Source organism: Heterodontus francisci, chromosome 6, assembly GCF_036365525.1.
Source record: "Heterodontus francisci isolate sHetFra1 chromosome 6, sHetFra1.hap1, whole genome shotgun sequence".
NCBI classification, from domain to species: domain Eukaryota; kingdom Metazoa; phylum Chordata; class Chondrichthyes; order Heterodontiformes; family Heterodontidae; genus Heterodontus; species Heterodontus francisci.
In genome coordinates, this window is record NC_090376.1 from 42,530,833 (window position 1) to 42,547,062 (window position 16,230).

Below are 16,230 nucleotides of genomic sequence, written 5' to 3' on the forward strand. Positions count from 1 at the left end.
GGATAGAAATTGAATACTGTACTAATGTGCCTCCTGGCTTGCTGTAGTCATGTGACCTCTACCATGAGGCACTCACTGCAGGCAGTTCAATAAAGACACAGTACAAGCAAGACTGTTGTCCTGTGAGCTGGTAGTAAAATGATTTATAATAAGATCTGTGGAGCGGGGACTTGTGACAACTTAACAACATTGTGATGCATTATGACTGTTCCTAAAAATACAGATAACATTATTGCAGCTCATTGTATGGCCTTATTTTGTTGCCTTAAGTGCTGCCTTACATCTTGTTTATAGATAACAAGTGTAACTTAGTTTATTTTTCTAAACAAAATCTATCAAAACAAAACATACTTTGCAAAGTATGTTTCCTTCTTCTCATCAATATATTTCTTTTTATTTTAGGTTTCTGTCGTTCAGCAAATTCGGTCTAACGAGATGGATTGTAAACCGCTTATTTATTTTGGACGACAGCTGGTTCGCCGTAAATATGTGGACTGCAGTAATGATGAAACCAGACTTGCTAGATGTTTGACTACAGTGGACTTGGTTGCCCTTGGTGTCGGCAGCACCCTTGGAGCAGGTGTCTATGTGCTGGCGGGAGCAGTGGCCAGGGAGAATGCTGGGCCTGCCATCGTTATCTCATTCTTGATTGCTGCTTTGGCCTCTGTGCTTGCAGGCCTCTGTTATGCAGAGTTTGGTGCTAGAGTCCCTAAGACAGGTTCTGCTTATCTCTACAGCTATGTTACAGTTGGGGAACTGTGGGCCTTCATCACTGGCTGGAATCTAATACTTTCTTACATAATTGGTAAGTGCAGCATTGCGATAGAAATTTACACACTGAGCATTTAACTGGTGTTGGTGTTATATTGAGCATTGTGAGGATTAGGGAGTTGGGGCTGAATTTTCGCTATGGGGGCAGGCAATAGGAGCCGGGACAGCTTCCGGGTCCCGAACCCGCCCCCGGGGGTGGGAAACAGTCATTCGGCATTTTAACTGGGGCACCCACTTAATTGGCATGGAGACAGGTTCCCAGTCCAATTAAGGGCCGCTGGAGGGCCAATTGCAGGCCTCCCACTGTCAGAGGAGCAGCCAGCTGTAGTAAAGGGTAAGTAACTGAGGGGCCGCTTGAACATGAAGGTGACCTCTCGGACTTTTTTAAAAATTTGATTTAAAAAAAAAAGATTGGTATCACTTTGGGGCGGGGGAAATCCGTCTACAGCAGCCTTTGGCTGCACCCATACCCAAGTAGGCAAGGAGGGCCTGTAGGCCAACACTAACTGTTAAGGTACACACAAGAGTAATTGCCCCTTCTGCATTCCCTAGACCCTTTTCCTCCATCATTGTTTTCAGTCCCTGCTCCAAACTCCATTCCGTAGCGACTGACTCCATTTCTCTCCCTGGCAACAGTCTGAGATTAAGCCAGTCTGTTCACAGCCTATTCGTGCCATCACTAAAACTGCCTGTTTTCACCCCCGTAACATCACCCATCTTCACCCCTGTCTCAGCTCATCAGCTGCTGGAACCCTCATTCATGCCTTTGTTCCCTCTAGACTTGACTATTCCAATGCACTCTTAGCTGGTCTCCCACATTCTACTCTCTGTAAACTTGAGGTCTTCCAAAACTCTGCTGCCTGTGTCTTAACTCGCGCCAAGTCCCGTTTTCCCCCAACCCTGCACTTGCTGATCTGCACTAGCTCCTGGTGAAGCAATGTCTTGATTTTAAAATCCTCATCCTTGTTTTAAAATCACTCCATGGTCTCTCCCCTCCCTATCTCTGTAGTCTCCTCCAGCTCCACAACCCTCCGCGATAGCTGTGCTCCTCTAATTCTGGCCTCTTGTGCATCCCTGATTTTAATTGCTCCACCATTCAGTTGCCTAGGACCCAAACTCTGGAATTTCCTCCCTAAACCTCTCCTCCGCCCCTCCACCTCGCTTTCCTCCTTTTAAGATACTCCTTAAAGCCTACCTCTTTGACCAAGCTTTTGATCATTTGACCTAATATCTCCTTTTATGGCTTGGTGTCATACTTTGTTTTATATTGCTGCTGTGAAATGCCTTGGGACGTTTCATTATGTTAAAGACGCTATATAAATATATAAGTTATCATCTCACCTTCTGTCTTTCCTTTCTCCTCTACTTTTCTCCCCTTCCTTTGCTCGCCCGTCTCCGCCCCATCCTTTTCTCACTTGCGATTCCTCTCCCCCTGTCTTACAATCTCCCTTCTTTTCTTCCCCATTTCATCTCCTTCCTCACCCTTCTTTCGTTTCAGTGGTTTTCCCCATCCTTTAACCTGACTTGACCTGCTGAAAGCAGCATTTGATCTTCTCTACAAATGTGCAGTACCACAGGAAATCAAATAGTTTAAAGAAAGGAATCTGTTAAAATGGTTGAATTCTATGTATTTGCTTATCTGTTTAAGAAAAAAAACCTTGAGAGTTTTGGTCTGATCCCAATATTTCTTGGGGTGAGGGGGATTAAAGTTATGTGTGGGTTTGTGATTCTGTGCCTGAATACCTGCTTAATTGGGTGGGTTGGGTGTATTGTAGGACTTTATCCAAATGTAATCTCAGAAAATCCAAGCATTGTGTGAGAGGGAAACATCAAATACATCAGATGTTCAGCTGCTGGTGCAGTTGAATTATCGGATTGGAGCATCGAGGATGTGTTTCATACGAAGTAGCAGACTGACCCCTATGATAGTGGACAGTTAGTTTCTTTATAAGTTTGGAATTTTTTTTTTTCGTGCTTACTGACCTATCAGGCCAACAATCGGCTGCTTCAGCATTCATTAATCATATTGCCCTATTTCTGTTTTGTGGAATCTTGGAGAACTTACCTTTAGTCTTTAGCAAGATGCCCGCTGCTCTTGAATGAGTGGATTGCTGCAGTGCATCTGCATGTGAAAAGTTAGGAATCACAACCAGATTTCACAAGAGAGGCTTGAGATCAGTTGATTGACCTTGTAACAGCAGGTAGGGTGCCACTCAAGTTAATGAGTCACATAACATTATTATGACAGTGTTGCCTACTGGTGCAATACCATTAGAATGTGGGACCACCCACAGTTTGTAATATATAATAGATTAGGAAATTGTTTATTGAGGTTAATATAACTCTTGTATTCTGAATTACACACACTGATCTGTTATAGCCTAGTCAGCATTGTTTAGATCGGAACGTTCTCGAGAGAAGTTTTTCCAAGCATTAATGATTCCTGTTTTCAGTCTCATTTTGTCAACTGTATAAAATCAGGTTTTACTTCTGCCAATTTTGGTTTTCAAAATTGAGGCTTTTATCAGTACATGAACGTTTTAGCACATTTGCATAACTCAATATAACAGGAAACTAAAGCTATTTGCTTGTAAAACAGAAGCAAAATGCTGCGGATGCTGGAAATCTGAAATATAAACAAAGTGCTGGAAATACTCAGCAGGTCTAGCAGCATCTGTGGAGAGGGAAACAAAGTTAACATTTCGAGTCGGATATGACTTGTTCAGAGTCTACATCTGTCTGCTGTGTAATACAGTTAGTGCTCCATTACAATGGTGTGGTTTGTCCTATTCAAATACCATATGATTTCAGAGCAAATTCATTCTCAGTGTTGTTGGTACTAATCTAATGTTAGAAAATTTTTCTATTCGTAAATGTTGCAACTAGCAGTGCAGTTAGAAAAAGACCACCTGAAGAGGAAATAATATTTTTTGTAAGTCAACTTGTTTGCAGTGCAAAATACTGTTTTCTGAAATGTTGGTTAAAACTTGGCTCCAGATCGAAGAATACAAGTGGATTTGTTGAACACTAATACTACACAGAATGTGCAGCTTGGATATCTGAACCTACGAACACTTAGTCCTTTTGTTTAATTGCCCATTTCCATCATAAGAGGGTGTTAATTCAAATTTCTACAGTGATGTTTGGTGCTATTTAGATAGATATTTTCTGTCTCTCAACAGGAACTTCAAGTGTTGCAAGAGCATGGAGTGCGACGTTTGATGAACTCATCGGTAAACACATCGAAGTGTTCTGTCGTCAACATATGGCAATGAAGGCTGCTGGAGTATTAGCAGAATATCCAGATATATTTGCTGTATTTATAATCTTGCTGCTAACAGGCACGTATTCTTTTACAAACCTATTATATGGATTTAGTTGAGTTAATTGCGGCTTAACGGAGCTTCGGTACCATGGAAGCGTAGTATGGACTTCAGTCAGTACAAGTACGATCGGTGTTCTGTTTCACTAAATTCAAGCTTTATTGGCACTTTCTGTTTGGCAGGAAAAGATCCCAATCTAGAATACTATTTTTCATTATTGCTTTCTCCGTTCTGCTATTTGACAATTGATCTCTTCCTTTGTATTGGTCTTGAGGCCAGCATCTTTATTTGAGAAATAATTTCTACAAACTTAACACTCAAGACACAAACATAACAGGCAATATACAACTGTTTTTAACCTATTTTCCTTATTTTCAGTGTTTGGTATTATTGAAATAAGCATGGCCTCAATAATCTGCTCCAGGGGTTTGGCGATTTAATCTTAAATTGGAATCTAACTGTTTATCTGTTGCATCAACAGTTCCTAAAAATTCTCAAGCTGCAATATCAGCAGGTAAGCCAGGTTTGTACCTGCTAGTGTCCTTCAGTGTTGATCCTGCTGGAGTATGTGGGATCAATAGCAGAGTCCCTCAACAGCATAGGCGCCTGTGTCATCACAGGTGCATCTTGAGTTCTCACCAACCCCATGTTGCTGGTAACTCCTGCTGCTTGGGCTGATGAGTTGGGGATGAAGAGAATGCCCAGTCCTACTGGCCCCCAGAGAAAAGATTTCTGCTCTCATTTGACTCTTTTATAAAGGACAATACTAAAAACAAAAAAACTTGCCTCACTTTCAGTGATCTGGGCCATTTCCATGGCCCGGCCCATCCTGGACGTTGGTCTGTGTCATCTCACTGAGTGTCCTCAACCTCCAACCTCATACTGAGCCTCACTATGTGGAAGCAATAAATCTCAGCCTAGGGAGTTGGTGTCACTGGCCTTGGAACGGTCTGGTGGAATTACATTGGGAGCCTGCTGGATGGTCAAGTAAATTTGGCCCCTTGGGTTTGATCATAGCCTACAGCAATGATAATCTAGTGGAGTCTACTGTGGCATGTGGGAATTTAGAATCATTTGCTCAGTTACTATAGGGTATTATATGCCTTCCTTGTTTAATTTTGGATTTAGAATAGGGATTATGGTGCCTTTAAAAGACTTCAACTAATGTTGTGGGTTGTTTTCACATTGGTGAGCCAGAACACCGCTTCACTGTGTATGTGACCATGCTAGCTTAGCATGTTGCATTCATCTTTGATCTATTTCGATTATATCCCAAATTGCTAGAGGTAGAGAACCAAACCAACAACTTGTTCAAGAATCTTTTAAGTGTAAAATAAGCTGTTTTCCTGTATATATTATATATCAACACATACTGTTACATTTGTCTTATTCTAAAGCATGACTGCTCCTTGACACACACATCAAACTTCTCCACATAGGTGTCCAAAAACACACAACTTGCAGCAACAGATAAGTCACTTTGCAGTAGAGACAGACTGCATTCAGAATTCCTAATTTTCAAGTCTAGGAAAAACCAAGAAGGCTTCTGAATATTATGACGACAATAATAGTTCCCAGAAACTCCTGCACAAATGGTACTAAACACTCTGCAATCAGCAAACATCCCCACATCAGAAGATCAGAAGTGGGGATGTTCGCTGATAGTTGTACTATGTTCAGTACCATTCGTAACTCTTCAGATACTGAAGCAGTCCGTGTCCATGTGCAGCCAGACCCAGACAACATTCTGGCTTGGGCTGATGTGTGGCACAAATGTTACTTGCCACACAAGTGCCAGGCAATGACCATGTCCAACAATAGAGAAGCTAACCATCTCCCCTTGACATTCAATGGCAAAATCATTGCTGATTCCCCCCACAATCAGCATCCTGGGGGTTATCATTGATCAGAAACTGAACTGGACCAGCCATATGAATACTGTGGCTACAAGAGCAGGTCAGAGGCTGGGAATTCTGCAGCGAGTAACTCGCGTCCTGACTCCCCATCTATAAGGGCACAAATCAGGAGTGTGAAGGAATACTCTGCACTTGCCTGGATGAGTGCAGCTCCCAACAACACCAAAGAAGCTCGACACCATCCAGGACAAAGCAGTCTGCTTGTTTGGCACCCCATCCATCACCTTCAACATTCACTCCCTGCACCACCGATGCACAGTGGCACCAGGGTGTACCGTATGAAAGATGCAAAATCCTGGAACTCCCTTCCTGACAACACTAGGGGAATACGCATACCAGATGGACTGCAGCGGTTCAGGAAGGCGGCTCACTACAAGCTTCTCAAGGGCAATAGAGATGGGCAATAAATGCTTGCCTTGCCAGTGATGCTCACAGCTCATGAAAAGATTTTTAAAAAGGCAATTGCCAACCAGCCTGGAACTGCACCCTTTCTCAGTACTGATTTGTATATGCTTTACAAGGAAAAGGAGAGAGAAAAAAGGGAATGAACGGGGTGGAAGGCATGAATATAGAAGGATTTTGAAAGCAAGGAGGGGGAGGGGAATGAATAGATGTGTAGACAGCTAGACAGACAGACAAACCAGAGGAAAATGAACTTAATTTAGACTACACTGAAAGATGGAATATTTTCTTTGCTTCCTTTAATACGTTGCTGTGAAAATAATGTTTTAATTGTTGCTCACATAATTGTGCTGAGAGAAGCAGACATTTAATATACTTATTGGAGCACATGCAAGGAGGCTGCTCACCGACTCGTCATGGAAGCACATTAATTGGTGAATCATTGAATACTGAGCATCTGAAGTTGGTTTTTAAGAATTTTTTTTTTGATGGCGCTTTGCATTAATTGCTTTTGTACTGTAGCTGCTTTTGGCCTCCAGTGAGATGATGCCTTCCAGGTGACGTCATTCAAAGTGCACTGATCTATATTTGCCTGTTTTATACTTCACTTCTGGTCTTGCGTCTGTATGTGAGAAGATGCCACATCAATCCTAAAAGCTGCAAGAAGAAAACCGCATAATTGGTGCAGTACACAATACTGCAAGAGTCATAGATTTAACTGGTGGGTTATACACTAAATAGAGATGTGCAGATTAGGAGCCAAGGCAGACTTGAGCTTCCAGGACAGTGACGTCTGAGCAATTCATTGAACTGAGAGAGGTGATAAAATGCTATAGAAATGCTAGTGCTTTCTATTAGTTTGGGAAGGTTTTAATCCTTAGACTGCTGGCAAGAAAATTCTTGGCATCTTAGGCTTGGGATTTTTCTAAATTTAGTTCATGCATGCCACTAAAACGCTGATATTAAAGGAACTAATCATCAGGAATAAGCTTATACCTGTATCCTACATATAACAGGAATAATGGGAATAACATTTTAATTAAAATAATGTAAACATTTCTGCTTGTCCTTTTCCTCTATATTCTCCTCTTCTGCCTTTCGCTCTTTTCCATTTGAATATTTTTGTTACATTAACTATTAGCTATTCTAGCTTGTCAATATGTTTTTATTCTGTGCTCCTGGAGATGGGTATAACTTTGGGAAAATTGGCTCTGCTTCAAACTGGCTCCGAGTGTGTGTCTGTCTGTGTGTAGGTGTATATATGTATGTGTGTGTGAAATTTTTCTATATTGATATGGTTGCATTTATTTTTATGTACACATTGTTGAAGGATAGATTGTTTTATGCGTAGTGCCAGCAATATAATTGGGAGATAACTAGGAGGCAGATAAAGTTTGTAAATGTAACAGATGACTATTTATGTTCATTTTTGTTTGCACACCATTGGTGTCTATCACTGCTTTTCTATCATCCCATCTAATGATTTCTCCCTTCTGCTATATATAGCATCTTGTCAGCTGTTTCTCAGTTCTTTTTCTGCTTGTATCAACCTTGGTTGTGTATTCTGTTGCTATTACTTAACAGTGATGATGGTGTTGAGTCTGCTTTCAAATTCTAAGCATCGGCTTGAGACCAAGCCAAGTTTTGACTTCTGACTCATGCCGAGTCTCTGTTTGAACATTTACTTTCTCACGTTTTTACAGCTTTGTAGCTGAAAGTTTTGCAACACATTTTCAAGCAGATTGAGGGGGGAAATGACTCAAAAACTTAGGACGGTGATTAAAGAAAAGATGCTTCAAGCAGCAATCTTTGTCAAACTTTAGTCTTTGAAATGTTTCCTCTTGGGCATCAACCTCCTTCCTCCAATTACATAAATTGAAATCTGCCAAGAAGCATCAGGAATAAGGTGCTGTTGCACTGTCACTGCCATGTTATTTTCCCTCTGCATATTACACGTTTACTTCCCCTCTGACCAGCTGTTAGACTGGAGCCAAGATGAGGAATGGCTCTTATTTACAGTGCTTTGTGTATCTGACAATTTCCCTAGATTCCAGATTATTATGGATCAGTCTTTTAGAGATTGCAGTATTTTGTGTACATTTTTTTTAGATACATTTGCTAGATTTTATGTGTGGAGGGACTGTGTAGGATTTGAGAACTGAAGGCATGTTACTGGATGAGGTAGTGTTCTTTTTATAGGAAAGCTCAGAGCAACTTCTGCAGACCATGTTCAAGTTACACTATTTGAAGATATATCATACTTGCATCCATTCTGTGCCAAAACTGCTTGCTATTAGATTGTTTGAACATCGGACTTGGGCGCAGGAGTAGGCCATTTGGCCCTTCGAGCTTGCTCCACCAATTGATAAGGTCATGGCTGATCTGGCTGTGGTCTCAAATCCACTTTCCTGTCTGCGCACCCACCCCCACCCCCCCCCCCCCCCCACCCCCAGTAACCCTCGACTCGCTTGTCTATCAAAATCTAACTAACTCAGCCTTGAATAAATTTAATGACCCAGCCTCTAGTGCTTTCGCCGATTTCTGGGGAAGAGAATTCCACAGACTAACGAGCCTCAAGAGAAAAAATTTATCCCCATCTCCGTCTTAAAAGGGAGACCTTTTATTTTTAAACGGTGTCCCCTAGTTCTAGTCTCCCCTGCCATAGGAAATATCCTCCTGGTATCCACTCACTCAATTCCCCTCAGGATCTCATATGTTTTAATAAGAACAAAGAACAAAGAAAATTACAGCACAGGAACAGGCCCTTCGGCCCTCCAAGCCTGCGCCGATCCAGATCCTAAATCTAAACCTGTCGCCTATTTTCTAAGGGTCTGTATCTCTTTGCTTCATGCCCATTCATGTATCTGTCTAGATACATCTTAAAAGACGTTATCGTGCCTGCGTCTACCACCTCCGCTGGCAATGCATTCCAGGCACCCACCACCCTCTGCGTAAAGAACTTGCCACGCATATCCCCCCTAAATTTTTCCCCTCTCACTTTGAACTCGTGACCCCTAGTAATTGAATCCCCCACTCTGGGGAAAAAGCTTCTTGCTATCCACCCTGTCTATACCTCTCATGATTTTATACACCTCAATCAGATCCCCCCTCAACCTCCGTCTTTCTAATGAAAATAATCCTAATCTACTCAACCTCTCTTCATAGCTAGCGCCCTCCATACCAGGCAACATCCTGGTGAACCTCCTCTGCACCCTCTCCAAAGCATCTACATCCTTTTGGTAATGTGGCGACCAGAACTGCACGCAGTATTCCAAATGTGGCCGAACCAAAGTCTTATACAACTGTAACATGACCTGCCAACTCTTGTACTCAATATCCCGTCCGATGAAGGAAAGCATGCCGTATGCCTTCTTGACCACTCTATTGACCTGCGTTGCCACCTTCAGGGAACAATGGACCTGAACACCCAAATCTCTCTGTACATCAAATTTCCCCAGAACTTTTCCATTTACTGTGTAGTTCACTCTTGAATTGGATCTTCCAAAATGCATCACCTCGCATTTACCCTGATTGAACTCCATCTGCCATTTCTCTGCCCAACTCTCCAATCTCTCTCTATTCTGCTGTATTCTCTGACAGTCCCCTTCACTATCTGCTACTCCACCAATCTTAGTGTCGTCTGCAAAATTGCTAATCAGACCACCTATATTTTCCTCCAAATCATTTATGTATATCACAAATAACAGTGGTCCCAGCACGGATCCCTGTGGAACACCACTGGTCACACGTCTCCATTTTGAGAAACTCCCTTCCACTGCTACTCTCTGTCTCCTGTTGCCCAGCCAGTTCTTTATCCATCTAGCTAGTGCACCCTGGACCCCATGCGCATTCACTTTCTCCATCAGCCTACCATGGGGAACCTTATCAAACGCCTTACTGAAGTCCATGTATATGACATCTACAGCCCTTCCCTCATCAATCAACTTCGTCACTTCCTCAAAGAATTTTATTAAATTGGTAAGACATGACCTTCCCTGCACAAAACCATGTTGCCTATCACTGATAAGCCCATTTTCTTCCAAATGGGAATAGATCCTATCCCTCAGTATCTTCTCCAGCAGCTTCCCTACCACTGTTGTCAGGCTCACCGGTCTATAATTACCTGGATTATCCCTGCTACCCTTCTTAAACAAGGGGACAACATTAGCAATTCTCCAGTCCTCCGGGACCTCACCCGTGTTTAAGGATGCTGCAAAGATATCTGTTAAGGCCCCAGCTATTTCCCCTCTCGCTTCCCTCAGTAACCTGGGATAGATCCCATCCGGACCTGGGGACTTGTCCACCTTAATACCTTTTAGAACACCCAACACTTCCTCCCTCCTTATGCCGACTTGACCTGGAGTAATCAGACATCTATCCTTAACCTCAACATCCGTCATGTCCCTCTCCTCGGTGAATACCAATGCAAAGTACTCGTTTAGAATCTCGCCCATTTTCTCTGACTCCACGCATAACTTTCCTCCTTTGTCCTTGAGTGGGCCAATCCTTTCTCTAGTTACCCTCTTGCTCCTTATATATGAATAAAAGGCTTTGGGATTTTCCTTAACCCTGTTTGCTAAAGATATTTCATGACCCCTTTTAGCCCTCTTAATTCCTCGTTTCAGATTGGTCCTACATTCCCGATATTCTTCCAAAGCTTCGTCTTTCTTCAGCCTCCTAGACCTTATGTATGCTTCCTTTTTCCTCTTAGCTAGTCTCACAATTTCACCTGTCATCCATGCTTCCCTAATCTTGCCATTTCTATCCCTCATTTTCACAGGAACATGTCTCTCCTGCACGCTAATCAACCTCTCTTTAAAAGCCTCCCACATATCAAATGTGGATTTACCTTCAAACTGCTGCTCCCAATCTACATTCCCCAGCTCCTGCCGAATTTTGGTATAGTTGGCCTTCCCCCAATTTAGCACTCTTCCTTTAGGACCACTCTCGTCTTTTTCCATGAGTATTCTAAAACTTACGGAATTGTGATCACTATTCCCAAAGTAGTCCCCTACTGAAACTTCAACCACCTGGCCGGGCTCATTCCCCAACACCAGGTCAGTATGGCTCCTTCCCGAGTTGGACTATTTACATACTGCTCTAGAAAACCCTCCTGGATGCTCCTTACAAATTCTGCTCCATCTCGACCTCTAACACTAAGTGAATCCCAGTCAATGTTGGGAAAATTAAAATCTCCCATCACCACCACTCTGTTGCTCCTACATCTTTCCAGAATCTGTTTACACATTTGTACCTCTATCTCACGCTCGCTGTTGGGAGGCCTGTAGTACAGCCCCAACATTGTTATCGCACCCTTCCTATTTGAGTTCTGCCCATATTGCCTCACTGCTCGAGTCGTCCATAGTGCCCTCCTTCAGCACAGCTGTGATATCCTCTTTGTCCAGTAATGCAACTCCTCCACCTCTTTTACCTCCCTCTCTATCCCGCCTGAAACATCGATATCCTGGGATATTTAGTTGCCAATCATGCCCTTCCCTCAACCAAGTCTCAGTAATAGCAATAACATCATACTCCCATGTACTAATCCAAGCCCTGAGTTCATCTGCCTTACCTACTACATTTCTTGCATTAAAACAAATGCACCTCAGCCCACCAGTCCCTTTGCGTTCATCATCTGCTCGCTGCCTACTCTTTCCCTTAGTCACGCTGACTTCATTATCTGGTTCCTTACAGGCTTTAGTTACTACCTCCTTACTGTCCACTGACCACATTAGTTTAAACCCTCCCCAACAGCGTTAGCAAAAGCACCCCCAAGGACATTGGTTCCAGTCCGGCCCAGGTGTTGACCATCCAATTTGTAATAGTCCCACCTCCCCCAGAACCGGTCCCAGTGTCCCAAAAATCTGAACCCCTCCCTCCTGCACCATCTCTCAAGCCACGCATTCATCCTGACTATTCTTTCATTTCTACTCTGACTAGCACGTGGCACTGGTAGCAATCCTGAGATTACTACCTCTGAGGTCCTACTTATCTTACGGCACAGTGGCGCAGTGGTTAGTACCGCAGCCTCACAGCTCCAGGGACCCGGGTTCGATTCTGGGTACTGCCTGTGCGGAGTTTGCAAGTTCTCCCTGTGTCTGCGTGGGTTTCCTCCGGGTGCTCCGGTTTCCTCCCACATGCCAAAGACTTGCAAGTTGATAGGTTAATTGGCCATTATAAATTGCCCCTAGTATAGGTAGGTGGTAGGGAAATATATAGGGACAGGTGGGGATATGGTAGGAATGTAGGATTGGTATAAATGGGTGGTTGATGGTCGGCACAGACTCGGTGGGCCGAAGGACCTGTTTCAGTGCTGTATCTCTAAACTAAACTAAAGATTGAACAGGTTGGGCTTTTACCAATTGAAGTTTAGAAGAATGAGATCACCTCTCGTTCTTCTAAACTTCAATTGGTAAAGGCCCAACCTGTTCCACATTTCTTCGTAAGATAAGCCCTTCGTCCCTGGAATTGGTCAAGTGAACCTTCTCTGAACTGCTAATGCAATTATATGCTTTTTCTAATAAGGAGACCAAAACTCTGCACAGTGCTCCAGATGTGGTCTCACCAAGGTCCTGTACAGCTGCAGTAAAACTTCCTTACTTTTATCGTCGATTCTCCTTGCAATAAATGCCAATATTCCATTCACCTTCCTAATCACTTGATGTGCCTGCATACTAACCTTTTGTGATTCATGTACCAGGACACCCAGATTCCTCTGTACCATGGGGTTCTGCAATCTCTCACCATTTAAATAATATACCACTTTGCTATTCTACCTTCCAAAGTGGACAAGTTCACATTTTCCCACATTTTACTCCATCTGCCAATTTCTTGCCCACTCACTTAACCTATCGATATCCCTTTGTAGACTTTTTACCTCCTCTTGACAACTTACTTTCCTTCCTATCTTGGTGTCATCAGCAAATTTAGCTACCATAATTTAGCAGTTCTTTCATCCAAGTCATCGATATAGATTGTAAATAGTTGAAGCCCCAGCACTGATTCCCTGTGGTGCTCCACTAGTTACAACTTGCCAGCCTGAAAAAGATCCATTTACCCCTACTGTCTGCTTCCTGTTAGCTAACCTTTCCTTTATCCATGCTAATATGTTATTCCCCATCCCTGTTTGAGTTCTTTATCTGGCTGGATCGTGCTACTTAAAAATCTTTATGAACTCAATATTCTTTGTGACAATGTAACCATAGATTTGTTTAAAAATGGGAGACCTGTTTCTGATAAGTCTCTTCTCATTTGTTCAGGGTTATTATCTTTCGGTGTGAAGGAGTCGGCAATGGTGAACAAAGTCTTCACTTGCATCAATATCCTCGTGCTGTGTTTTGTCATGGTCTCCGGCTTTGTGAAAGGGTCGCTCAAGAACTGGCAGCTGAGTGAGGATGTCTTGATTAATGGGACAAACCGTACTGCCTCAGAGAAGTGAGTGCAGAAATTCTGACTTCTTGTCTGTCTTGCAAGTAAGAGAGAGAAAGTAATGTAGAAACTTCCAAGAGAGACAAAGAGGGAGAAAACATTACAAAACTGCAGAGGGGAAGAGAAAATATTACGGAAACGACAAACTGTAGAATGTGGAAAAAAAGAAAAAAATGTATAAATCGTATAATGTATAAATGACTGAGGTCATTAAGCCTACCTAGTTCATCCTTCCATATAGCACTAAATTGCCCTCCTCAGCAACCCTGCCATTCATAGCATCCACCTGCCTCATGACTGCAGTTTTTTCCTCCACCACCTTATGCAGAAGACCATTTTGCTTTTACTAGCTTATATATTTGTCCACAGTTGTAATTTAACTTTCCAAAGTGTTCAGGTATGTTCTTTTGTATTCCACTCAGTATTTTGTAGAATACAGAAATACAAGTGAGGATATTACAAAAAACTAGAGAGAGACACCTCTAGAGTAAACTGAGAGAAACTACATAAATAATTTGCTGCTGTTTGAACAGAACAGTAGATGCTAATGTTGTGTTGCATAAAATGGCAAGCATTAATACAATTCAGACTTTTTGGCCAACTCATGGGCTGGCTTAAATGAAAATGTTGGCTACATTTGGGATGACCATTTTGGGTTCAAACATCCTGAAAATTGGCAGCTGACGATTGGGGAGCGTGGGGAAACAGAATCTGTTGAGGGATAGAGAGAATGAGAGATCCTCTTGGGAACTGAAAGAGAGAGTGTGATCCTGTTGCATGGGACAGTTGCGGAGACTTACTGGGCCCACCTTCTAAAACGGTGTATTATTCAGTTTACCATGAGAATACCAGAACAGTCTGTTTACTGGCTATAGCTTTGTAAATGTACAAGATAGATCTGTACAGTCCAACAGAAAAATAACATAGCTAAAATTCTTTCTTTAGTGTGTGCACTTATTTGAACATGCAGATTGCTGTTCTTGCAACTCATTGGGTAAAAATGGCTAGTACAGTTTAGCCGAGTCATACTTCATTAGTTCCCTGACCAGTGACTGTGCTGTAGTTGAAATACAATGGGAATTTAAGTGGGATATCAATAAATAAGAGCTTAGATAATTTTTCAACTCTGTTCATGTTTAGGGCTTGTTATGCTTGATTTTGCAAGCAGTAAAATTGTTCAATATAATTTATGTTAATAAAATGAGAAGTGTGCCACTATTATTGAAAATTATCAAGTACATCTCTGTTGGAGCTCAAAGAGTTATTAAGCCTACCTAGTTCATCCTTCCATATAGCACTAAACTGGCCTCCCCAGCAACCCCGCCGTTCATAGCATCTACCTGCCTCATGACTGACTGCAGTTTTTTCCTCCTCCACCTTATGCGGAAGACGATTCTGCTTTTACTAATATATTTGTCCACAATTTAATTTTCTATAGTGTTCAGGATTATTTTTTTCTATTCCACTCAGTATTTTATAGATCTCAGTTGCCACTTCTTTTGCCTCCTTTCAAGAGTGCAGAATCCCAGATTCCTAACCTTTGCTCACAACTCAATCAACCAAAATGGAATCAACCATATGGCCCTTCTCTGCACTGTTTCCAGGGTTTGCATGTTTTCATTGTACTTCAACTTTTGAATTTGTTTTCCTTCGTGACCTGAATGGAGTGCAGCCCTCAAGATGTAACTTGACCGGAGCACTGTAAAAATTTCAACAAGATGACCTCAGACTTGCACTCAACTGATCTGGCAGTAGAGTTCAGTATTTTGTTTGCTTTGTTGCTCTGCAGTGGCTCGACATGAGTCCATCACTGCCAAATCTCATTCAACCTGCCCCTAAAATCATTCATTGAGCATGACCCTCATATTTCTTGGAATATGTAAGACCTTAAATTTCATCCACTTTTGTTCTGCACATCAGGCCCTTTTTAACTCATTGATTTCTTCATGAGATTTGATTCCCCGGTTCGGTGTCACCTGTGTTTTTAATTCTGGTCATTAATGTAGATCAAAAACAGTCAGCATTGAGGCACTTACCCCTCCAGCAGTTGGCTTAGTACTTACCATTCCCTTCTAAGGTTGATTTCCCTCCCATAACTAGTACCTAGTGCTCCCACTCTTTTAATCAATCCATTCTTCACCTCCAGTTTTTGCACATGATATGAACAGTCTTAAACTGGCCTCAAACATCTGCTGATTTTTCAGTATACGAACATACATATTAGGAGCAGAAGTAGGCCATTTGGGCCCTCGCCTGCTCTGCCATTTGATAAGATCATAGTTGATCAGATTGTGGCCTCAAGTCAAATTTCCTGTCTACCTTCATACCTTTTGACTCCCCTGGCAATCAAGAACCTGTCTAACTCAGCCTTAAAAATAGTCAATGACCCA

The 16,230-nt window shown here is 42.3% G+C and overlaps 1 protein-coding gene across 5 annotated transcripts in view; it reads left to right on the plus strand.

Moving 5' to 3' along the window:
• Positions 1-16,230, plus strand: part of LOC137371266 (high affinity cationic amino acid transporter 1-like) — a 102,560-nt gene that overhangs the window by 47,235 nt on the left and 39,095 nt on the right. For all 5 annotated transcript variants that reach the window (XM_068033535.1, XM_068033536.1, XM_068033534.1 and 2 more), the window contains 3 exons: positions 403-805; positions 3,954-4,112; positions 13,672-13,846. In XM_068033535.1, coding sequence (XP_067889636.1) covers positions 436-805; positions 3,954-4,112; positions 13,672-13,846 — 704 coding nt within the window. In that variant the 5' untranslated portion in view covers positions 403-435. The remainder of the gene's footprint in view (positions 1-402; positions 806-3,953; positions 4,113-13,671; positions 13,847-16,230) is intronic.